This window comes from Balearica regulorum, chromosome 14, assembly GCF_011004875.1.
Source record: "Balearica regulorum gibbericeps isolate bBalReg1 chromosome 14, bBalReg1.pri, whole genome shotgun sequence".
Taxonomy (NCBI): Eukaryota; Metazoa; Chordata; class Aves; order Gruiformes; family Gruidae; genus Balearica; species Balearica regulorum.
Window position 1 is genome coordinate 1249981 of NC_046197.1, and position 17186 is coordinate 1267166.

Genomic DNA, 17186 nt, shown 5'->3' on the forward strand with positions numbered 1-17186 from the left:
GCTCTTGCTGTCCAGGCAACTGGCCTTTTGCTGCAGAAGTTGCCTTTTTTTTTTTTTTCTTCCCAGTGAGGGAACATACTGAAATAGCTGACCAAAAGTCCCCCTTTATGAAGTGAGGGGCGATGAAGCTCTTTTGGCTTTGTGCTTCCCTGCTGACACATGCTGGTCTCACACCTTTGCAATGAAGCATTGCTACAGTTGCCAACTCATACACCAAATGTAGTCAGCTGAGAGATCCAGAGAGCTGGTGGGTGAGTTGGTTTGCCTGGTATTGGGGCTCCCTGAGTGGGAGAGCAGTGTTACCTGGCATAGCAGGAATTTGTCATCATATGATCTGACAGATGTGAGCTACACCACACATCAGGACTCTGTGAATTTGAGTGATCTGCCTGCATTAAAATGGACTGGGACGTGATAGCCATGAAGCTACTATTCCAGATACAGAGTGGATAATGTAACAAGCCTGACTTGACCTCCTCCTAACTGTGACTGAGGAAAGATGCTGGCAAAGTAGAATCTGCAATGGGGTGTTCTTTGAGGTTGGAGAGGGCTTGGCCCATCCTGGGAAGCATGAGGACTGGTTCAGGAGGCCCTGGCTGCATATGGCTTTGATGGAATTGCAAATAATGTGGTCTCACCTCACGTTTCCAAGTCAAATCAATCTTTAAAGTGTTCCTGAGGTGTAAGCATCTGATTTGAGCTACAGTTTCTGAAAGAAACATTGTCTTTACGTTCTGTATGTCCACCTCGGTGCCAGAACTACTGTGGGTCCTAGCAGGCCACAGTTTATGCAAAGAATGTATCAACGCACCGGTTTCCTTTCTGCTATCCAGAGAAGTGTCGACATTACAGATTGGCGTACGTGAGGCTGACACTCCACGTCCATCCCTGTTGCTGTCAGCAGTTGCTGTCTGTATTGATCTGAGTTTGCTTACACATAAAGTGTATACGTAATAAATTAAGAAGCCAGTCACTCACCTTCTCAACAATCACAGAAATTGAAAACAAATGAACCAATTGCATATGAACATGTATGTATATACCCACAATTACAATGGGAAAACAGAAGTTCAAAGTTTCAGTGTTAAAATACTTTTCTAATATTTTGCATGTGGATCCCACCAGATGGTAATTTAAAATTCCTTTTGAAGTGAAGGATTCAAGAAGCAATAAGATTGCCTTTTAGTCTTTTTAACCACTAAGATCTTTTAAATGTCTTTATTCTTTGACAGCTTGTCCTAGTTACCTGGGCATTTGACACGTTTCCTGGAAGGAAAATAACTATGCTATCAATCCAGATACAGTCTGTCCTTGATTTTCTCCCTGCCTTTTCATTTAAAGGAATCGCAGTTATAAGAAATGCCAATTTTCTAAAATTTAATCAGGATAGGATTTTTTTCTAAGTCAGCCTCCATTAAGCAATAATGTAGAAATGAAGTTAATTTTCCTTACTTTGCTCTCAGACATCCATTTTATGTCCATTACACTTTATGTGTAATAACTAATTTCCCAGATTTGATCCTCCCATTCATTTCAAGCTAGTTCTTCCATTTTTAATATTTCCTTCAAAGAAGTGAAATGACAGGCATATTATATAAATAACTTTCTGATATGTTACTACAACTGTTTGAACAATGCCCTTCTTGAGAGTTTACCAAATGAGCAGTTCTTGAGTATAACGGAAAGCATCATTTCACATGGAAGGACAAGCCCGAGCTGTTTCTCCAATTGTTCCACTGAGGGAACAATGTTTGGCTTGAAGCATGACTGAGGCTATAAAATTAAAATCAAAATAATTAAAATATAAAGTAGGTCATTTACTAACTCTTAAACTGGGATTATGAGACCTCTACTCTGAAAAGGTTACAGTGATCAAAAATTAACAGAGATGGCTCTACCCAATTTTTGTATGTCTTAAGTCTCCCAGACATAATACTTACCATCTGATGAATATTTAAGAAAATGTAGTCCTAGAGCCAAAACACAAAAGGCATCTGCAACTTTATTAAAATGACTGTTGCAATGCAATGCCATCCATTTCAAGCAACTGCTAACTTTGATCTCATCTTTACTTAGATGAACATACCTTAATATTCCATAATTGTGTGTTATCCCCCCTCAAGTAATCTCTTTGTTACATTTCTTTTATTTCAGCATTATATATTCAGTCCTTTACAGCAATCACCTAGCAGTTTGTGATTTCAATCCTTGTGACCAAGTAGAATAAAGCACAGAACAAGTTAGGAGGTTCATAAACACGTTTAAATTGGCTTTCAACAGCCAGCCAGAGCAGAACTGCATGCAGATCTATTGAATTCAGCAAAACTACACAGATACACATCTGCTGAAAACCAAAGGCAAACTTTTCATCATGTGGTTCAAGGAGGTATTGTCTTCTCAATTAAGAGAGGACACCTTTAGCTGCAGGGGAGGACAACCAGGTAGAAGGAGCCATGGTACAGTTGGTTCAGACTTCCAGGGCAGTCAGTCTGGTTCATCTCATCAGTACCAAAATAATCTACTTTAAAGAGTTAAAACCCAGATGACTCTAAATGGTCATAATATCAAGATTTATCTGCAACCTCAGAAAAAGTCCTCCCAGTACAGACCTCGCAACCACTTGAAAGAGCAAAGCTATTTCTGCAGTAGGAGAATGGATGTGGGGAGTCTTCACAAGGTCACCTCCATTTTCTCCTAGGAGAACGTTTAAAGGATTCTGAAAAACAGAGAAATAGTGTAGCGTGCTTATCCAGGGGGCTTATCATATTGTATTAGCAGTTACTCATCACATTTAATTAAGATTCCTTTTTAGCTGACGTGAAATATTATTAGTTCCATTCATCCCATATCAGTAAAAAGGAACAATAATGGGATGTGATGCTAACAGGAGATGATGGGAAGCTGCTAATGTGACATACATATTGTGCAAGGGACTGCCAGAGTCTTTTTTGAGGCCTGCACTGTCTTCAGTTTTACAACCCCTTCCCATGGAAGATAGCAAAATAACCTACCTTTTTTAGGGCAAGTTGTTGGTGAGAATCAAAATAGACATTGGTTAGTATTTAGTTAATTGGCTTTTGGAGGTGGAGAGGTTTTGCAGAGGTTCAATGATAAACTGGTCAGAGTAGGTCAACTAAAGGATTTTGTAGGTCTAAATTAATTTTACATACCTGTATGGTATAGTTTACTTTTAAAATGAAGAAATCCCTTGAGGATAACAAAACCAAACTAAACTAAACAGTAATAGTACCCTTTCTTCCTCTTTATGGTCCAGATAGCATAAAGGCCAGTTTCAACTTTCATCCATAAAATTACAGTAAAATTATCCCTTTATTTATGATCAGAGCCAGGGAACAGGTTCCGGCTCTGAGGTTCAGAGCACAGAGCCACCTTCAACCTCTGAGAAACAAGGCACTGCATTTTTGAAAGGAAGATCCAAGCAGAAAGCTTCACACTGTAGTCATCTGGCCTGGAGATTACAATGGTTTGGGCTGCTGGGATGGGAACCATATACAAGAGGAATGGTTGAAGCCTGTAAGCTAAACGTAGATGATGAAGAAAGAAAAAAAAGTTATCCTTTAAGACCGTTTCTTAGGAGTCCATTACTCTGCTATTTTTTTCTAAGTGGTGAAGCTCACACATTCATTGATGTTTAAAATAGACACCTCTAAAAGCACTGAAATAAATCCATCCCTTTTTCTTTCACTACCACTTCAAGCGTCCAATTAGTTGGTTAAAATTAGATTCTGCTTCGAAAGACTAAAATTGATGCTTCGGGTTTCCATAGTTACTGTCTTTCTATTAATTGTGCTTAGTTAAAAAAGTGGGGATTCTCTTTTGCCTACCAGCACTGGGCTCTGGCAGCCATGCAGGGCTCTTTCCTCTTTCTGCACCAGCAGTAATATGGGCTATGCCAAGGTAAGTTTACCTGCAGAAGGTTTTCACAGCTGTAGAGGCTGCTACTTCATAAACAGGTTTGTGGAGGATAGCAGAAGAGTCTGAATTGAACTGGAGTCTCTTAAAACTGTTCACTCTTCAAGGCGGACACAAATAAAAACAAGCTAGTCCTGTCCAGGAGATCCAATGCTAGGAGAACATCTAATCCTGCCTTCTATCTTCCCTTCAGATAGTCTGAAATCCCCAACCTGAAATTTTCCTGCTTTGGGGAATCAATCACAGCCAGCCATTGAGATGGGCGCTGAGGCAGAAGGTGGCTGTAGACCCGAGTCCAAGCTGCTGGTCCTGTGATCACCCCATAGAAGCAGAGTGGCCTCCAGTGGCAGGAGGCAACCAGATAGACTGGATAGTCTGTGCCCTTGGCCTCAGTTCAATAGCTCATCCAGCAGAGAGCAAAGAGGAGGGGTTGGCTGTCTGCAGAATACTGTTACAAGCTCCAGCAGCAGCCGGGAAATGCTTCCTCCTTTTCACCTTCACAGCAGGATTTATGATGGTCTGTGATCCTGTTGTCTTTCACATAAAAGTACTTGTATGTAAGAATTAAATTGTCTTTTATTTACATTTGACAGAACACAGTAACCAGAATTGGCTTTCCATAATACAGGCTAAGCAATGTTCCGGTCATCCTGCCATTTGGAGCTTTGTCTTCTGAAATGACTTTTGCTCTCTTTGCATTATTTCATGTCTTTACGTAACAGAGGCAGCACCCACACACAGCACCAGCCAGCTGAAAGCAGTCAGAACGCCACCTCCATCCTGGTCACATCCAGGGGGAGATTTGAGCCACAAATCAGACAACCCAGTTTTTAAAGATTTGTCTCAAAGTCTACATTTTTGGGATGTGTCACATAGCGATCCTAAAATCAGCCCTCAGCAGAGGCCTTGGTAGCTCTTTACTGCTCTGGTTGGTTCAGTTGAAGGCATTTAAGGAGGCTACATAGCACCTGGTTTGATGTGAAGGCAAAGAAAATCTTTTTCTCTGGTGGAGGTGGGGGAGGCAGCAGCGATGCTGAACCTGCTGCGAGTCCTTGGGGGAAGCATTGATCCCCGGCCACTTCCCACCCCACCTCTCCCCACTCCCTTCCTGGGTACTGAGGGGCACAGCAGTCTCCCCAACACTGAGTCCAATTTTCCTGCACTATTGACTGCCCTTTACCTTACTGTTTGCATTAAAACAAGGGCAGAACTGCTGGTCTCTAGCTGCCCACACTACATTTACAAGACAGTTATAAAATGAAAATCATCTGGGTTGGGGGTTTTTTGTTGTTGTTTTTTTGGCTGTTTTCAACTATGAACTCTTCAAAATGGTCACCATGGGCCTGCAGGCTTGATGAAATGCCCAAATAAAAATCCATTTACCTTATATTGCAGGAATAGTCTCTCCCTAACAACCTCTGCATACGACACAAAGATGAGTTCAGCATCCAATTAGAGCTGGAAAGATGATATGGAGCATCCTGGATGTGTGTGCATGCTGTCTTGGTGACGCAGCAGATTAGTCCTCAGTTTGGTGAGGAAAAAGTTAAAGGTTGTGCTGAGTCCTTTCAAGACAAATTATACCCATGGGAGCAGGACTGGGCACAAGTACAGGACTAGAAAGATGTTACCTGAGAAGGTTGATGTTTTTGTGGGAGCAAAAGCCTCTGTTAGGGAAAAGAGAGTGAGAGGAGCTTGGGGTTGCAGACACTGGGCTCTGCTTGCTTCTTCAGCAACTGTGAGAAGCCGTTTGTTGTACTCTGTCCACAGCAGGCTGTCCTAGCAAGCAAATCAATTTTTGCTTTCGCATATCTCAGAATACGCTGGCAGAGCTATTTGGTAGTTGAGGCAATTGCTTTAATACACAGCCATGTCAGATTGTTTTCTTATAATGAGATAGATAATCTCTATTTAAATTAAATTTCAACGTTCGCAAGGACAGTAACTGGAAGTGACCTCCGTGCCTGCCCCCTGCTTTGTATTTGAATGTTCGGGGAGGGGGGGTATGGATCTCCCACAACATATGTGCTATAATTACCCCGTTTAATGTTACTGACTTTAAATCCAAGCAATGGATTAAGGCTACAGACTCCTTGGTGGGGAGGAGTTTTCATTTTGTTCATTCCTCCTGTTTCTGAATCATTAGTGCAGAACAGGTCAAACAGATGGAAGGGCAGAGAGTGAGAATTTTACTTGTTTTTTATCTTTAAGACTCCAAATTGACATAGTCCTTAGAGACAGTTGGGATTGTTTGGCAAACTGATAGTTAAAATGATTCAACTTTTTCTGACTGAATAATTTCTTTCAGTTCAGTATCTGTCATTTTATCATGCTGATGATGGATTTTTATTTACTTTCTTTGTTTTGTTGTTTGTGCTTTTGGAGGGGTTTTTTGTTTATTTGGTTGGTTGGGGTTTTTTTTAAAAAAAAAAAAAAAAAAGATTAAATGGGCATTTTAATCCCCAAAAGGCTTAGGGATGATCAGTGAAGATCAGTGAAGCTGGAATGTCCACAGAGATCCTCCAAATGACATAGAGAGGGTTTTTCAGTGCACGCTGTTTGCGTTTGATGTGCTGTTTCGGAATCAGTGCGGAATGTCAGACCCTTTATAACAGTGAATATTCATTAAGCCTGCCAGAGGCAGAAGCTGCAGTCAGTACAGCATCAGTGGAGGAGGCAGGGAAGAGAGAAATCAGGTTAATGACTAGCTTTCTCTGCAATTTGCTTCCTGCTTATTGCCTGATCTCAGTTTTAAATAAATTCATTTAATTAATGTGTTTTGCTACTTTGACCTGCGGACAGAAGGGTCTGTGATTAATGCTGGGGTATTCCTAGTCTCACAGTGGCTTTAGTCAGTGTGTTCTGGTGTCTAGAAAAAAAATATTAAAAAGATTTCCTTTGCACTTAATAATAATGATGGCTTGATTGAAAGCTTTTATCTAAATGATCTCCTGAGTCCATGAGCCACCAAATTTTTAAAGACAGGGACAAAGTGGTGAGCAGGGAGGGGTGGAACAGAGTGAAAGCAAGCTGCTGTCTTGGCTAAGCATGTCACACAGTCAAAACTGTCTCTGCAGGGAGACAGAGCTGCACAGAAATGCTTTCCTCTTCTCCCCCTTGAGCAGGGGCACATCTGTTCTAACACGAGTTAGCCTTTTTCTGACAAAGGTTCTTTAAGAAAGCAGCAGAGGCATAGGAGTTAGAGATGATGTACATGACAGACTATACGGCCAGCTCACGTTATGGAAAGTGAGTACCACCCGTTCCTAGTAAACACCAGATTGGAGCTGTGGGGCTGTACAGGGACAGGAAAAAAACGTGCCCCCAAAAAAAGAGAGAAAAATGCCAGTGAGATAGAAACTGCAGTCTTAGCCTGGACCTGATAGGGTACTGATTTGTGGGCTGAGTGATGACATGTTCTGTGAGCAGGCATTTTTCCCCAAATTTAGAAGACATCTCAATTTCAGACTGTTTGTACCGATCACTCAGCTTTTCGACTTTGTTCCACTTACATATCAGCTCGGATGGTTTTACAAGCTGATGAAAGCCAACCCTTCAATCGAGTGAATTCACAAATGCTGCATTTGAAAAGACAGCACTGTAAATCTCAGTGACAGACCTGTACTTTGGAGTTTTGCAGCAGAGTATTGCTCAAGACCCAAACTGTACTGGTGTTACTGCTGTCATAACTAAAGTGTGGCCTTTTAAGGGGTGGAAATGGTGCAACAATATGGCTGAGGTTTCTCAGGTATTTCTGAACAGAAGATGCCAGTTCCTGCCTAAATAAAAATCCCATGAAGGGATTAGGGCTGAGAAAGTGGCCTCATCTTGCAAATAGTTGCACAGGATTTTTGTGGCTGTCACTGTTAAAGAGATTAGTTTAAAACTTTTTTTTTTTTTTAAATACTTTAGCATAGTCATTAGTACAACATCCCCCAAGCTATGATGCTGCTTAGCTTGCTCCTGAGGGTGGATCCTGCTTAGCTGCTCCTTTTGCACTAGCCACCCAAAAGTTAGCTCTCTAGTTTACATTGACTGTCTGGGCTTTATCTGTAGTTAAAGAAGCAAAGGTAATACAGCTCCAGCAGAGAGAGGAACTAAGAAAATTCAGTGCACCTAAAACCAGGCATTTAAGCTTGGTGGGTTGAACTGCCTTCTGAGGATGTCTATCTCTCTTTATAGACTGTAGCAAGAATGAAATTAAATAGTTTAGATTGGCTGCCTCCTTTTTTGGTGGCTGAATTTAGAAAAGGGATACCTTAGTCTGTGGATACAGTTAAGGAAAAAAAAAAAAAAAGGGGCCTACAGCTACTACAAGCTAAACTTTAGGGACCCTGTTCCTTGTAATAGGTGCCTGGACTCCCTGCACAGAGCACAGGGAGAGTTAGGTACCTCTGAAAAACCTGTGTGCTGAGATCAGGACTGCCTGGAGCATGCGGGTGAGAAGCTCTGTGCTCAATGAGGTGACACAGCTCGTCTGCAACCTGCTCCCTTTCTGGGATCTTGGAGCCTATGACACCCACATGACACTTTCTATCTGACAATGTGTAGGAAATCAGATGCTTTCAAAGCAATTAGGACTTGTTGAAGTATTGACTGAGATTTGTATGTTTTTCAAGTCCTGTGAGATGTAGAGGGCAATAGCATATGACCCATAAATGCCTCTAGAAGAGAAAAAGGTAGCTAGACACCATACCTTACTGCTTCAAGCTTTCATATAGGTGATTTTAGGATGGGGGGGCATAGTATGTAGATCTGCATGGGAATTTCAGACAACAGTCTCTGGATAGAAAAAGAAGTATTTTGAAGACAACGTAGAAGTCCTTTTCTCCCAGCTAAGTATACAATCTACTCAACTGCAGAGTCTCTGTTGCTCTAGGGTCCATTTAAAGTCTACTGAGACACTTGTATTTTGGTGAGAGCAGTAGGAAATGGAAGGGGTGAAAAGTTCATCTCCCATTTTAGCATGCAGACACACAGGCAAAGAAGCATCAGGAGCTGCAGGTGCAGCCTAGATTTTTGGTTCTGCTGCGTGTATGCAATTTAAAAGTAAATCATTTGGTCATTGAACATGAAGGCTGCCATATCCCTTGAGAAAAAAGCAAAGAGGCAGTCTCCAAAGTCATCCTTTGAGTTACGCCAGGAAATGGCCAGATTCTGTGCTTTTATGTAGGAACTCTGGCAAAACCCCCTATGTAGCTGTCGGAAGAAGTGTAACGTATTAAATTAAGTGGTATAAATATAGCTGGCAGATTTGCTCCTCTAGGTTTAATAAACAACATTAAAGCATTCAATAAGATCCAGAAAATATGCAAGAGAAGTACAACTAATCCTGTTAAATGCAAAATAACATCTAAGTGGAAAGTTTTTGTTGTTAACTTACTGCTGATAAGAAACAGAAGAGATATTTGAGGAAACTAGGTGGGAAGTGACATTTATCCTTGATCTGAAATGCCTAAATATACAACGTTGTTAATACAGCTGAACTGTGACCTTCCAGCCTGCCAATACAGATAAACACACAAGTTATCAGGTAAATCAGCAGAAGGAAAATTTCCTGAGGAGACTTTTGAAGCCCCACTCACAGAAAACGATGGTTATTAACTCATTAAGTTCTGTCTGCCTCTGGCTTTTTGTATGTGAGCTCTCCATAGAGCACACATAATTAGTTTCCTTTGGCTTAGTGAGTATTAAGGAGTATTAAAATGCTTAGTTTGTACGGACAACAAACATATTCAGGGGCTGCAAAAAACCACATAGAAAGGCAAGCAAACCCCCTTAGTCTTTAGCTTGACAGAATCCTGATTCCAGGGTAGATATGATGGGTTTGTTGTGTTTGGATACATTATGTCAGATGGCTTTGAGATAAATGTTCCTGACTTCATCTGGTGAGTGGATTTGTCTAGGCCGAACCAGATTAAAGGGTCAGTATCCTGTTCTGAATTAGATTTCAAGAATGCAGATGTGTATGTGCACCCTGTTAGACTGGCAAGAGTTTTCATGCAAGGAAAAAGAGATGCTGTACTGTAAAGGTACGCTCCGTTCTTACATGTTACTGTATTTGTGTGGTATAACAGATAATATAAAGTCACTGGCATTGTCTCATGTCCTATCTTCAGCCTAATATGGTCACATCAAAATGGCATAACGACACACTGTGTTATTTCAGGTGTGCTGTGGTGGCACTGTGATCCATAGAGTGTGGTAACCCTGTACACTTCAAAGCAGCTCTTGGAATATTCACTGCTGCAGGGCTCTCCCCAATGAGGGCAAGGATAGTTCAAAAATATTTTGAGGTCACCTTCAGCTGGTTTTTTTTTTTCCTGCCAGGAACAGGAAAAGAGCATTGGGTCTGGGCCAGTGTTGTTTGGAATGAATGTTGCATGGGCTTGTTGGGAAGGAGAAAGGATTTATTTGTCAAACAGGGCTTAATTTATTATGTACAATATGAAAGCTCAGATTTTTGTATTGCTGGAGAAAGACAATTGATTAATAATTTGGAAAAAGGCCAAGGCACACAGCATTCACCTTTGTAATTTATTGTCTCAAAGAAATAAAAGCTATATGAAACATACCTGACCAGAATACTATATTAAGCAGAAATGAAAGCTGGTTCAGATTAATGCATTTAGTATGAAAGGACTTGCTAGGACATTGCTATTACCAACAACAAACGTGTAAAAAATCTGAAGTTGATGGTTAAGACCATAGGAAATTTACAGAAAAACTACAACTGATAAAATAGAGGAACTTCCACATTAATAACATCTTCAAAAAAGATATTTGAGACTAGGGAGGTTCAGATCACTAAAACAACTTCAGCAGTTCCTGGAAAGAACATAAACTTAAAATAAAATTTTCTTAATCATTAAATACAATCTTAGGGAGAAAAGAAGTGTACAGGCTCTTCTAATTCTTGATTAAACATCGCATTGTAAAAGCAATCATATCAGCTCCTTTACAAAGATTCCATGTGCCAAATCTATTACACAGACGGTCTCTGAGACAGTTTTGATGTGTCATGTATACACATTTCTTTGGCTCTGTAACATGGATGTACTGTGTAAGTATGGAAAAGCTTAAAAAGGAATCGTGCTCTCCAGCAGTGTTTATTTTGCTACCAGGCAAGAGAAAGATTGTCAAGTAGCGGAATGTGTTCTTTAGCTTTTGAACCAGGAGAGCCTTATGTGTGCATGCATGACATACATCTTATTTCATAAAATAGAAAAAAAGAAAATAAGATGAGCAATCATAAAAGAATAAGAAGTACAGGAGATGCTGTTAATTTCATGAAATGGCTGCCAAAGCAAATGCAACATTCTTCATTCATACAGGGGTACAGAACAGTCAGTAGCTGAGGTTTACTCAACAGCATCCTCTGGTCTGGCAGAACATTGGAGATATCCCTGCAGATTGTCTACTTTGCTTTCTCTTCCTGCCCTTTTTCACCTGCAGGAGACCTAGGACTTCTCCGTTTCTTCTCCTTTCTGTGCCTCCTCTTCCAAGGGATGAGGAGTCCCTCTGGGCTGTTTTTCAAATCCTTCCTTGTATCAATGCAGCTCCCACCTCCGTCTTTCCCCCCCAAAGGTCTTTACCTATTCAAATGGACAGCTCTGATGCAGAATCCACTGACGCTGCCACTTAATCAGATCAGTGATATTGGCATTGTTCGTGTGGTATTGCAAGAATCTCTGTGTGGCTAGGAGAGTCGCAAGTGTGACAGGTCCTTTTTTTGTGATACTGCACTTTTAGAGTGTAGATAAGAATGTTTTCAACAGATTTGAGGGCTTTAGCATCAATACATAAGCATTGAGCTTTCCCCTGATCACAATCCCTTAAAAACTTAAAATAACACCCTAAAACTGATATACTGTTCCTACTGGGAGTTATGTAAATTGCAAAAAATTTTCAAAGTTTAAGAAAAAAAGGAAACAGCCAAGTTTTAAGACTTTCTCTCATAGAAGAACCTGATTTGTGTTACATCTCATTATGCTAGAAAATTGTCCTTGTTGGGACAACACACATAAAGATTTCAATGTGATTAGCTCAATTTTGGCAAAATCATGGAAATAAAATTAAAACTTTCTTCATACTGCAAGCCTAAAGCTGGGGAAAGAACTTCACTTTATATTTGCTTGTATAAAATATTATCATCTACCATTCTACCATATCAATTCAAAGAAACAAGAGTTAGTCACCAGTCTTGTGTTTTTCAGCCTTTATGTTATGATATTAGAAGAAGAAAAAGGAAATGTATTCGTGAGGACTTTCCCGGTTTGAGAATTCACTGCAGTATTATTTCCTTCTGAACCATTCTTGACAGCTTACCACAAATTTGGCACCAGCCCTTTCCCATTTCCCATTTTACTTATAAGTTCATAGTTTAGAAAAACTTTATAACTCTCTTACAAGAGTCATCCTGTTTCCTGGCAAAAAAAAAAAAAAAAGCAGGTTGTTAGAGCCTTGCCTTGAAGAAGACTATGAATATTTCTGAGACCAGATTCTGTACCCTGACTGAAGGAGTCCTGCAGTATCTACCCAGGCAATTCAGTTCACTCCTGGTTTTGCTCTGGGGCCCTGTCTGCTGCTTAGCCACATTGCATACATATATACATTCATGCTATAAAACACTACCATGAGCTGTATCACAGCGATCTCTGATTCCATACACTTCAAATGTAAAAGAAAAATAGAGAACAACTGTATTTCAAGGCACAACATGGGATCCAGAGCACGTTGTGCCCAGCAGTATGTGGAGTGAGTCAGTGCAGCATTGAGCAGCCTGGACAAGAACCGGTCACTAACACCCAGATGAGCAGCCAGGCAACCAAGAGTCGATGTAGAGCCAGGCTAACGCCATAGCTTTCAAATAGGAAGCTGATACTCACTGACTGCTTGTATTTAATGATGCTTTAAGCTTTTCTTGCTGTTTTGACTTTTTCAGAACCTGAGGCGGGAGAGGTGTCCCCCCCAGTGGGAGCTGGTGTGAACAGCAACAGCTGGACCTTTAAATTTGGACCGGGCAATCCCAAACAAGGTGGTCCTGGTGAGTTGCCAGACAAATTCATTATCCCAGGATCTCCTGCAATCATCTCCATCCGGCAGGAGCCACCAAACAGCCAAATTGACAAAAGTGACTTCATAACCTTTGGCAAGAAGGAAGAGACCAAGAAAAAGAAGAAAAAGAAGAAGGGAAACAAGACTCAGGAGAAAAAAGAAAAGGGCAACAGCACCACTGAGAACAGTGACCAGTGAGGGGTTTCTACTGAAAGAACCCACTTAGCCAGTTTTTGTAATAATGGCAGATTTCTCCTATGTAGCAACTCCCAACTTCTTCTTACTGTTAACAAATTTCCTGTATGTACAGACTTGAGAAAATCAGCAGGAAATTCACAGTGTCTGTCTAAATTGCTTAACAGGTTTTGTCTTAAAAGCTTTATTAAGTCTGGTGTTAACTCTTTTTCTCCACTCTGGCTTGTTTTCAGAATCTAAAAAGCAGACACAAGTTTCCTTTCTCCTACGCCGAAAAGGAGACTCTTCACAGTACAGCCAGTGAGAGGTTGGACTCTGCACTGTGGTTCCTGTGCTCCTGTCTTGATGACACTTACAGGACAGGTTTAAAAGTTTTATAATGTTGTGCACCCTCTATCTGATTGGAAATATTTGTGTGCAGATGTCAGCTAGGTGATACGAGATCAGATTAGAAAATGCAAGAAGAGCTGGTAAATATGCAACAGAGGAAACACCTAATGAACACAAATGTTCAAAGATGTTCAGGCTGGGGAGGAAATGTCTGAAAGGAGATGACTAGACTTTCCAAATCTTCAGAAGTCACTGTGTGGGAATACTTAGTCTTATGACGTATTGTACACACTCCTGCAAATACATTTACAGCTCTTTAAGATACCATAAATTTTATCTCTTACCAAGCAAGCCATTGGGAAAATTGTCCCTTAAAGCCCTGCATTACCCTGGCAAGGCTAGCCCTCGGAGTGTAAGAAGGGCTGGGCTGACATCCCAGGAATGTAACTGACTGTGATGCTCTGTGTCCCTATTTCCACTCTAACATTATTTTGCACATTATGTCTCTGAAAAGGTCGGAGTTTTTCCACGACACTTATGCAAAAGAGAGAAAAAAGAAACATTAACTATGCTATTTGTTATCTGAGATATTTATTTATAAAGAAATATAGCTGTAAATGTTAAAGAAATATGATGCCCTTTAACCCAAACAGAAGTCAATCTAGAGCCATTATAAATTACAATTGCTGCTACTAAAGTGCTTTAGAAAAATTGCCTGAAACATCTGTATTATATCGGCCACTTGCCAATAACAGCTTTATTCTGTCGGGTGACTTGGGGGCTGCCTCTTGCATGTATTAATAAATACAAGAATATATATTTTTTCTTTTTTTCTTTTTTTTGTTGGCATTAATCTGCACTTTGAATACACCTTTGCAAAGAAACTCTCCAGATATGAAGAAGCAGAAGCAAACTCCTCACACAAATGAATTTATTAACCTGCTAGCTCTGTGCAGTACCTTGGTGTTCCCTCCCACGTAACCTTTTCTGATTTTAGTTTTACTTTTCTATGAGATTATGAATTTCTGACCCTACTAACACTCATTATGTAAAATTCAAGTACTGTATGTATGCTGTATGCTCTTATAAGAATCCTGAAATATTTATTCTGTGCTTGTGTATGTGAATGTCATTGCAACTATTATTAGAGTGGACTTTAAGCTTTACTGTTGAATGTAAATTCATTATTTCTTTTTTGTACACTTGTGAAAAAGTGCAGTAGTGTTAATTTTTTAAGCCACTGTTGATTATCAGTTTTTTGTGTATGAAACACAAGTAAAATATCTTTCTTAAATCAAGCCATGCATGCATTTTGGGATTTATTGGTAAGAACCTGTGAAGCTAAAGCTCTGTGAATTGCTAAACCTAAGGGTATAAATGGAGTATTGAATGTGGTTGCGGATGTTGATATAAAACCAATACATGTATTTTTAAATAGAATATAGCTGATGAGGGAATTCCAAGGAGTTTTCTACATTATTGTACATTCACAGAATAAAGCTCAAGTGTCGTATTAATTGGAACTGTGTAAGAAACTACATAGCTCTAAAATTTCTAACAGACCCTTTAATCTAGGATCAAAGGGAACAACTGGATTTCTTGAGACATGTCCTGGATGTTTTAAGTTTCCAAACTGTCAGCAGTTTGGAATATGGCAATTCTGATTCATTTTAAGAACCTGCAGCAAATCTTAAAACATCACAGAAAGTAAAGCTCTAATAAAAGAATTCATATCTCAAAGCATGAACCACCAATGGCCTCATGTGGTCTGTTTAGAATTTTCTTTTGCTACCAGTCTTGTTTTACTGGCAATGAAAAAGATGCTACTTGAGAAAGAGTATTCTTGATTCAGTTTTAAAGGCTAGCCAAGAGGAAGAAACTTAAGATTTGGGGACGGAGCTGTTCTTTTACACTCGTGTGCTATGCAAGTATATTTAGACTTTTTTTTGTTGTTGTTTTCCTTTATTATTTGGTGACTAATCCAACAGTTCCCAAAATGTTCATAAACTGGAGTTACAGTGGTAACGTAAACACACAGAAGGATACTGTTCTTTTGTACTCATCATAAAGTAGTTCTCCTCAATGTCTCTGGCAAAAATCCACCACAAAGATTTAATTCTTGCAGGAAGCTTTAACATTTGATTATTTTTAGATTTTAATTGGTTGGGTTTGTTTGGTTTTTTCTTTTTGTCTTTTTTTTTCTTCTGAGTGCTTACATTTTCCTCTATATAGGCAAATCTGATTTATTCATTTTTCATCAGTGGTCACACAAAGCTGGTTTTCCAAGGCTTGCTTCTATCAGAATGAACCAAGAGCTGCAGTATGTCTCTGATTTGTCTGTTTTAACACATAATTACACTTGCCAATGCTGACTTTGATGCAGATGCTTACTGCAGGAGGATTGTAGGCTTGCATGACTGGGTAGACAAAACAGAATATCTGAAGATAAGCATTCCGGTATGGAGGTCTGATAGAACAGAGAAAAAACTTGGAGAGGAGCAGTAGAACGTATGTTTCACAGATTCACTCTGTTTTCAGAAGATTGAATCAGGCACCTCACCAGATTTTTAAAATACTTTTCCACATTTGAACCTTTGAATACACCTTTGCAAAGAAACTGTCCAGATATGAAGAAGCAGAAGCAAACTCCTCACACAAATGAATTTACTAACCTGCTAGCTCTGTGCAGTACCTTGGTGTTACCTCCCACATAACCTTTTCTGATTTTATTTTTACTTTTCTATGAGATTATGAATTTCTGACCCTACTAACTGGAATGCTCGTATGTGTTGCTAACTGGTACAACTGGAATGCTGATATGTCTTAAGTGAAATTTGGATATTTCAAAACTAGTATACAAATTATGCCATTGACAACCTTAATTTTGGAATTTGCATACTGTGTTGCAGTTTTGGGGTTTACTGTTTAACTACAATAGGAATTGAGGATCAGAGGTGGTGGCCAAGACTAAGAATCAAGAAAAATGTTTCTTTTATCCTCTTGCTGACACTGAAGGGAGCAAGACAAAATGCCCTGCTGAATTTAACAATGAAATTACGATTTTGGTTTTACCACTTGAACAAGTTACTCCTCTCAGAATCCATATATTTTCTGTGAGCATATTGTCTATGGAAGTCTGGGGTTTATGCATACAAGATCAGTGGCCAAAATCATTTGGCTTTTATAACAATTAAGTCTGAGCTATGTTGTATATTAATTACATCCTGTCATTAAAAAGCTATCTCATTTTACATCAGGCTTCTAAGACTTAGTCTTGTGCAGTTTCTGTCTGCTCAGTATTTGGGTCAGTGCACATCACAGGGATCCAATTAAAGTTTTTCAATGATCTTACATAAGGGGAAGAACATAGAACCCAAAATGCATTTCCCAAATTTCATTTATGAAAATCTGTTATGGAATTCATTGCAGCCAGCTTTGGTATCTTGTAGGATCATCTTTCATTTTGCCACCACCTTCACTCATTGGGTGAGTTTTAACAACCGCTATATATATTGATATAGTGGCTGGTATACATTAGGCCCTGTATGATGCTCACACATGCCACTCACACGAGTGGCTGGCTTTGCACAGTGCTCACACAACTGGACATACCAAGAGAGCATAGAATAGCTGTAATGAAATAATTTTTAATCACATTTTAATGACCTTGT

At 39.7% G+C, this 17186-nt stretch overlaps 1 protein-coding gene across 7 annotated transcripts in view; it reads left to right on the forward strand.

Moving 5' to 3' along the window:
• LOC104635494 (protocadherin alpha-C2-like) overlaps nt 1-14813 on the forward strand; it is a 172756-nt gene extending 157943 nt beyond the window's left edge. For 6 of the 7 annotated variants that reach the window (XM_075766121.1, XM_075766122.1, XM_075766119.1 and 3 more), the window contains one exon: nt 12878-14813. In XM_075766121.1, the coding sequence (XP_075622236.1) occupies nt 12878-13188 (311 nt within the window). In that variant the 3' untranslated portion in view covers nt 13189-14813. The remainder of the gene's footprint in view (nt 1-12877) is intronic. The other variant, XM_075766124.1, reaches the window with a different exon arrangement.
• Nucleotides 14814-17186: the final 2373 nt, after the last annotated feature.